Raw genomic sequence first — 7876 nt, 5'->3', positions numbered from 1 at the left:
GGTCCCTATGGGTGGGTCCCCCCCAGGCTCACAGGGACCCCCCGGGTGGGTCCCCCCCAGGCTCATGGGGTCCCTATGGGTGGGTCCCCCCCCCAGGCTCACAGGGACCCCCCGATGGGTCCCCCCCAGGCTCAGGGGGCCACCACGTAGGCGGTGGCGATGAATTTCTTCCCAGTGCCGTAGGAGGATTTGGTCCAGGGATAGGTCTGGATGCTGAGGCCGTGGCCACCCAGGCTCAGGTGACATCTGTGGGGACAAAAGACTCCCCTGTCACATCCCCAGATGTTCCACGGTGTCCCCTGCTCCCCCCGGAGATCTGGCAGATGCCCAGATGGGTGTCCCCAGGTGTCCCCGAAGTGTCCCCAGGTGTCTCCAGGTGTCCCCACTGTCCCCAGGGTATCCCCCGGTGTCCCCAGGGTGTCCCCGAGTGTCCCAGGGTGTCCCCAGGATGTCCCCAAGTGTCCCCAGGATGTCCCCAGGTATCCCCAACGTATCCCCAGGTGTCCCCAGTGTGTCCCCTGGTGTCCCCACGGTGTCCCCAGGGTGTCCTCTGGTGTCCCCAGGGTGTCCCAGGGTGTCCCAGGATGTCCCCAGGTGTCCCCAGATGTCTGCCGGTGTCCCCTGGTGTCCCCAGGATGTCCCCAAGTGTCCCCAGGATGTCCCCAGGTATCCCCAAGGTATCCCCAGGTGTCCCCAGTGTGTCCCCTGGTGTCCCCACAGTGTCCCCAGGGTGTCCTCTGGTGTCCCCAGGGTGTCCCAGGGTGTCCCAGGATGTCCCCAGGTGTCCCCAGATGTCTGCCGGTGTCCCCTGGTGTCCCCAGGGTGTCCCCAAGTGTCCCCAGGATGTCCCCAAGTGTCCCCAGGATGTCCCCAGGTGTCCCCAGGATGTCCCCAGGTATCCCCAAGGTATCCCCAGGTGTCCCCAGTGTGTCCCCTGGTGTCCCCACAGTGTCCCCAGGGTGTCCCCAGGTGTCCAGGGTGTCCCATTCCCAGGATGTCCCCAGGTGTCCCCAGATGTCTGCCGGTGTCCCCTGGTGTCCCCAGGATGTCCCCAAGTGTCCCCCAACGTATCCCCAGGTGTCCCCAGTGTGTCCCCTGGTGTCCCCACGGTGTCCCCAGGGTGTCCTCTGGTGTCCCCAGGGTGTCCCAGGGTGTCCCAGGATGTCCCCAGGTGTCCCCAGATGTCTGCCGGTGTCCCCTGGTGTCCCCAGGATGTCCCCAGGTGTCCCCAGGATGTCCCCAAGTGTCCCCAGGTGTCCCCAGGATGTCCCTAAGGTGTCTCCAGGATGTCCCCAGGTATCCCCAGGTGTCCCCAAGGTGCCCTCAGGTGTCTCCAGGATGTCCCCAAGGTGTCCCCAAGTGTCCCCAGGCACTCACAGCCTCCCGGGCCGGCTGATGAAGCAGAGGGTGTAAATCCCCAGCTCAAACTCGGGGCTGGAGCCGATGAAAGCTGAGCCCAGCTCCTTGTGGAACCCATCCCAGCTGAACTGCAGCCCCAGGACATCGGGATAGGTGTCCCACTGGGAAAAGGGGGGAGGGGTCAGGGATCATCTCCCGGGATCTGCTGGGATTCCCCCTCACCTTTGGATGAGGAGCCGGAGGGATGGGATGAGGGGGAGGGATCCAAAGTGGCAGAGGGGAGGTTGGGGTTGGAGATGAGGGGAAAATCTGCCCTGGGAGGGGATGGGGGGGGGAAAGAAATCCCAGATCACCCCAGGAAGCTGTGGGTGCCCCATTCCTGGGGATCCTGGAAGTTGGGATGGGGTCCCAGAAAAGTTCCTGGTCCCCTGGAACCAACTGAGCTTCAGGTGATGGGATGGGATGGGATGGGATGGGATGGGATGGGATGGGATGGGATGGGATGGGATGGGATGGGTTGGGATGGGGGGGTTGGAAGGAACCTTGGAGCCCCCCCAGGTGATCCAGGAGCTGATCCTGGGGGTGGCTGCCCCATCCCTGGGGATGCTGAAGGTTGGGATGGGGCTGGGAAGTGATGGGAAGTGTCCCCATGGGCAGGGGGGTGGCACTGGGTGGGCTTTGGGGTCCCTCCCACCCAGCCTGTGACTCCATGAACCTCAGTTCTCTCCTTTCTCCTCTGGGGGTCCCTTTCCCACTTCTTCTGGACCCTTCCAGTGGGGGGGTTCGGGGGGGGTGTCCCTGGTGTCATCCCCTGGGATGCTTTGGGACCAACTCACGGGGCCATCGAAGTTGTGGCTGAGGTAGTTGAGGGTCCCCTCCTTCTCCAGGAGGTAGAAACGGATCCAGTTGTGGAACCCGGAGACTTTTCCTTTCTTCACCTCCCCTAAAGGCAAACGAGAGCCCGGGATGAGGCCCCCAACCCCAGAATTCCAACCCCCTCATCCCAGAATCCCGGGTTTTACCGGAGAAGACGTGCTCGAAGCCACTGGAATCCCTCTGCCCATCACCCCGGGAGTAGATCCCAAACCACATCTCCCTCAGGTCGCTGTGGAATTCCTGCCGGGAATCGTAGCGGTCTGGGAGGGGGGGGGAAGAGGTGGAAAATTGGGTGGAAAGTTGGGAAGTCACCTCAAATCCCATTTCCTGCCTGGAAAACCTCCTCCTCCTCCAGCCTCCCAGCTCGGCTCCTTGGGACTTGCAGCTCCAAACTCACTTTTTTGCTGGAGGAAGGTGAAAAGTTTCTCCATCACCTTCGTGTCCAGCACTTCCCGCAGGAATTCCTCCTGCTCCCTCAGCTCCTCCTCCGTCACCTCCTCCTCCCTTCCCGTGGCCCTCTGGAAGTTGTCCAGCAGCCTGATGAAGCTGGAATAGGTGGGTTTGGAGAAAAGCTCCTCGTTGACGTATTTGTAGAGCCTGGGAAGGAGCAAATCCCGGGAATCAGCGGATCCCACCCTCCGCTTGGGATCCTCCCCGGGGGCTCTGCCCTTGGGGCCACTCACGGCTGGGGGCAGTGGTCCAACTGGTGGCCCAGTTCCCCGGGGCCAGCCTGATACTGGGGGTTGATGGTGAGGTCCCCGGGCCGGGCTCTGTTCTCATCTGCCCGGTAAAGCTGCTCCGAGAGGCTCAGGAGGTCCCGGTCGGTGATGGAATCGCGGCTGCGGGAAAAACCGCCTGGAAAAAGGGAGAGGAAGCAGCTCCTGGGGATGGAAATCAGGAGCTCCCCATCCCAGGGCCACATCCCAGCCCCGGGACACCCCCTGGAGGTGACAAAAATCCCTGAGACGTCACCTGGGGACGAGGAAGCAGCGGAAGCCACTGGTCCCACCCCCTCCATCCCCCTCCATCCCTCTCCATCCCTCTCCATCCCCCTCCATCCCCCTCCATCCCCCTCCATCCCTCTCCATCCCCCTCCATCCCTCTCCATCCCTCTCCATCCCCCTCCATCCCTCTCCATCCCTCTCCATCCCCCTCCATCCCTCTCCATCCCTCTCCATCCCCCTCCATCCCTCTCCATCCCTCTCCATCCCCCTCCATCCCTCTCCATCCCTCTCCATCCCTCTCCATCCCTCTCCATTCCCCTCCATCCCCCTCCATCCCTCTCCATCCCTCTCCATTCCCCTCCATCCCTCTCCATCCCTCTCCATTCCCCTCCATCCCTCTCCATCTCTCTCCATCCCCCTCCATCCCTCTCCATCCCCCTCCATTCCCCTCCATCCCTCTCCATCCCCCTCCATCCCTCTCCATCCCCCTCCATCCCCCTCCATCCCCCTCCATCCCCCTCCATCCCTCTCCATCCCTCTCCATCCCTCTCCATCCCTCTCCATCCCCCTCCATCCCTCTCCATCCCTCTCCATCCCCCCAGCCCCAGTGACCCCGACACCCCAGGGATCCCCAAGCACCAGAGGTGACCCCGATGTCCCCAGGGGTGACCCCAGGCAGGGGTTGGGGGGGGACTCACCGTGGCCACCAACCCCCTCCTCCTCTTCCTCCTCCTCCTCGCTCCATCCTCCCCCTGCACGGGACCCAAAAGAGCTCAGGGTGACGGAGCCACCACTGGGTCCCCACACCCCCAGGACCCCCCCCGGGACCCCCCAGAACCCCTTGGGGACCCTTTGGGGACCTCACCGTGGTGGCAGTGGGGGGCATAGTCCCGGCAGCAGTTGCGGTAACGGTGACACTCGGGGTGACAGTGACGGGGGACCCCTCCTGCCCCCCGCTCCTCCTCACAGGGACCCTCGCAGGATTCCCAGCTCCCCTCGAGCTCTTTGGGAGACAGAACCAAAGGTCTGGAGCTCAGGAAGGACCTGGGAACATCCTGGGACACCCTGGGACACCCTGGGGACACCAGAGGACCCAGAACCCCGTCCCAGAACTCCCAACCCTGAACTGGGACCCCTTCCCCCCCCCACCCCGAGTCCTTCTGTCCCATCCCGTGTTGTCCCCGAAGCCCCGGAGCTGTTTGGGATCCCTGCTCACGGCTCCTCCTTCCCAAGCCGGGGGTGGGCACCGGGTCAGGGCCACCCCAACCCCAGGAAACTCCTCCCTGGCTCCCCCCCCAAACCTGATTCACCCTTCCACAAGTCAGGATGAGGGGGACCCCCCCCCCACATTCCAAACATCCCGATTTCCAACCCAGGAGGAGCCTTCCCGAGGTGTCCGGGTGTCCCGGCCCCAAGATGTTGGGTTTGGGTTGGGAGAGCTCAGAGACTTCACTGAGGGGGGACAAGACCTCCAAGGCCATCAACCCAACCATCAACCCAACCATCAACCCCACCCCAACCATCAACCCAACCCCAACCATCAACCCAACCCCAACCCAACCATCAACCCAACCCCAACCATCAACCCAACCCCAACCCCAACCATCAACCCAACCATCAACCCCAACCCAACCATCAACCCAACCCCAACCGAACCATCAACCCAACCCCAACCATCAACCCAACCCCAACCATCAACCCAACCCCAACCCCAACCCCAACCATCAACCCAACCATCAACCCCACCCGAACCATCAACCCAACCCCAACCATCAACCCCACCCCAACTTAACCATCAACCCAACCATCAACCCAACCCAACCCCAACCATCAACCCAACCCCAACCATCAACCCAACCCGACCCCAACCATCAACCCAACCCCAACCCCAACCATCAACCCAACCCCAACCCAACCCCAATCCAACCATCAACCCAACCCCAACCATCAACCCAACCCAACCATCAACCCCAACCCAACCCCAACCATCAACCCAACCCCAACCATCAACCCAACCCCAACCCAACCATCAACCCAACCCCAATCCAACCATCAACCCAACCATCAACCCAACCCCAACCATCAACCCAACCCCAACCATCAACCCAACCCCAACCCAACCCCAACCATCAACCCAACCCCACCATCACCCCAAGCCCCCCAACCCTCAGCACCAGGCCCTGGAGACCCCTCAAGGCTTGGGGTCCTGACACCAATTTTGGGGAGAAATCATCCCCGAGCTCCAACCTCAACCTCTCCCGGACATTCCTCTTGTCCCATCCCTTCTTCCTTGGGAGCCAATCCCAACCCCTGGAGCCTGGGGAAGGAGCCACCTCCTCGGTGGTGCCCGTCAGCTCCCGATGGGACAGAGGCAGCTTGGGAATGGCTTTCCTGACATCCAGAGGTGACAATCCCTTGGGATGTCCCCAGGGAGCAGGGAAGAGCTCCAGATGCTCCTGGAGATTCCACCTCTCATCCAGAAGGGATTTTTGGATCAGGGAAGAGCTCCAGATGCTCCTGGAGATCCCACCTCACATCCAGAAGGGATTTTTGGAGCAGGGAAGAGCTCCAGATGCTCCTGGAGATCCCACCTCTGATCCAGAAGGGATTTTTGGAGCAGGGAAGAGCTCCAGATGCTCCTGGAGGTCCCACCTCACATCCAGAAGGGATTTTTGGAGCAGGGAAGAGCTCCAGATGCTCCTGGAGATCCCACCTCACATCCAGCAGGGATTTTTGGATCAGGGAAGAGCTCCAGATGCTCCTGGAGATCCCACCTCACATCCAACAGGGATTTTTGGAGCAGGGAATTTCTCCAGATGCTCCTGGAGATCCCACCTCACATCCAGAAGGGATTTTTGGAGCAGGGAAGAGCTCCAGATGCTCCTGGAGATTCCACTTGACATCCAGAAGAATTTTTGGAGCTGGGAAATGCTTGAGGTGCTCCTGGAGACTCCATCTGACATCCAGAAGGATTTTTGGAGCAGGGAAGAGCTCCAGATGCTCCTGGAGACCCCACCTGGGGCATTCCTTGGGTTGGGCGCTGAGCGATGCTCCCGGTATCCAAACCCCTGGATCCCAGCAATCCGTGGATTCCAGTGGGGTTGGAATTTGGGATCAACTCACCCTGAATCACCCACCCGGGGTTTGTTTTCCAACAGGAGGCCCCCGGGGGGGGGTTTGGGAATTGTGCAAGGCAGGAAGCATCCGTCACCAACCGGGAGCTTCCCGATCCCAGGGCACGTGGGGAGGGAACGTGTTGGAGCAGGAGTTGGGATGAGTCAGGAGAGGGCAGGAAACTCGTCAGGGTTTGTGGGAAACCCGGAGACTTGTGGGGAATTTGGAGCTCCGTGAGGAGCTTGGAGCTTTGTGGGAAACCTGGAGGTTTTTGGAGATCTTCGAGCTTTTTGGAGAACTTGGAGATCTGTGGAAAACTTCGAGATTTGTGGGGATCTTGGAGCTTTTTGGAGAGCTTGGAGAATCTGTGGAAAACTTCGAGATTTGTGGGGAGCTTGGAGCTTTCTGGAGAGCTTGGAGCTTTGTGGAGAACTTGGAGTTTTTTGGGGAATTTGGAGCTTTTTGGAGATCACGGAGACTTGTGGAGAGCTTGGAGCTTTTTGGAGAGCCCCTGGAGCTTTTTGGAGAGCTTGGAGTTTTTTGGAGAGCTTGGGAGTTTTTCGGAGAACTTGGGAGTTTTTCGGAGAATTTGGAGCTTTTTGGGGAACTTGGGAGTTTTTTTTTTGGAGATCTTGGAGCTTTGTGGAGATCTTGGATCCAGGAGAATCCCTCCCTTCCCAGCAGGACAAACCCTCATCCCACATCCCTTCCCTGAACCCAAACCCTGGGGAGGACCCAAACTTCCCCCTCCCAGCTCCCTGATCCCATTTGGGCTTTTCCCATGGGATATCCTGGAAAACCCAACCCCCCCCCCCATCCCATCCCATCCATCACTCACTGCTGGAGATGCTTCCCAGGGCTGCTGCTATTCCCAGGAGGAAAATCCAGGATTTCAGCATCACAGGGGGGGGATCGAGGGCTTCGGAACCACCAGGAGGATCCCAAGGAGGAGAGGTTGGGATTTTGGGAGCCTTGGGAATGAGGCTCCTCCTTTATGTGGGTCCCTTGGGTGGGTGTGGGGGGGGGAGGAGCGTGGTGGTTGCACCCAAAACTTCCCCAAAACTCATTATTTCCCTTAATCACCCCTTAATTACAGGGTGCCTGGAGTGGCAGAGCCAGAATCCCAGCCCTGCTCCCACTCCTCCCATCCTGACCCCCCCGGGGGGGGGAACATCCAGGGAATTCTCCCCGGGAGCTGGGAGGTGGGGGATGCCCCAGTGGGGTCCTAACTGGGGACACTTTTTCCCCCAGTTCAGGGGGGGGTCGTGGTGTCCCCCAGTCCAGCTGCTGCCTCTGGGGGTCCCATCCCTCCTCAGGAGAAGGGTTGGAGATTCCAGATCCTCCAAGAATCCAAGGAAAACCCAAAACGTGAGCACAAACCAGGCTGGAACCCCAGGGATGCTCAGGGGGGGAACCTTTTTGGGGGGGGTTGGCTCATGGTGGTCCCATTCCTGGGGCAAATCCGGAGCTGATCCAAACCCAGAGCAGGTTCATCCCATCCTTTTCCAGGAAAACTCCTCAGGAAGAGAATCACAGAATTGTTCTGCTTGGGAAAGGGCTCCAGGATGATGGGAAAAGCCTCC

At 60.4% G+C, this 7876-nt stretch overlaps 1 protein-coding gene across 1 annotated transcript; it reads right to left on the bottom strand.

Annotated features, from left to right (window-relative positions):
- Positions 1–23: 23 nt before the first annotated feature.
- On the bottom strand, positions 24–7463 carry ENDOU (endonuclease, poly(U) specific). The gene is made up of 9 exons (XM_071732491.1): positions 7132–7463; positions 4045–4182; positions 3878–3931; positions 2919–3090; positions 2633–2832; positions 2382–2495; positions 2196–2302; positions 1378–1520; positions 24–246 (listed from the first exon to the last, which is right to left on the bottom strand). Exons 1-9 carry the CDS (start codon positions 7190–7192, stop codon positions 132–134), a joined length of 1104 nt encoding a protein of 367 aa, XP_071588592.1. The 5' UTR covers positions 7193–7463; the 3' UTR covers positions 24–131.
- Positions 7464–7876: the final 413 nt, after the last annotated feature.

Source organism: Heliangelus exortis, unplaced genomic scaffold, assembly GCF_036169615.1.
Source record: "Heliangelus exortis unplaced genomic scaffold, bHelExo1.hap1 Scaffold_100, whole genome shotgun sequence".
Lineage (NCBI taxonomy): Eukaryota > Metazoa > Chordata > Aves > Apodiformes > Trochilidae > Heliangelus > Heliangelus exortis.
Note: the sequence above shows the minus strand (reverse complement) of the source record. Positions and strands in the feature narration are given on the sequence as shown.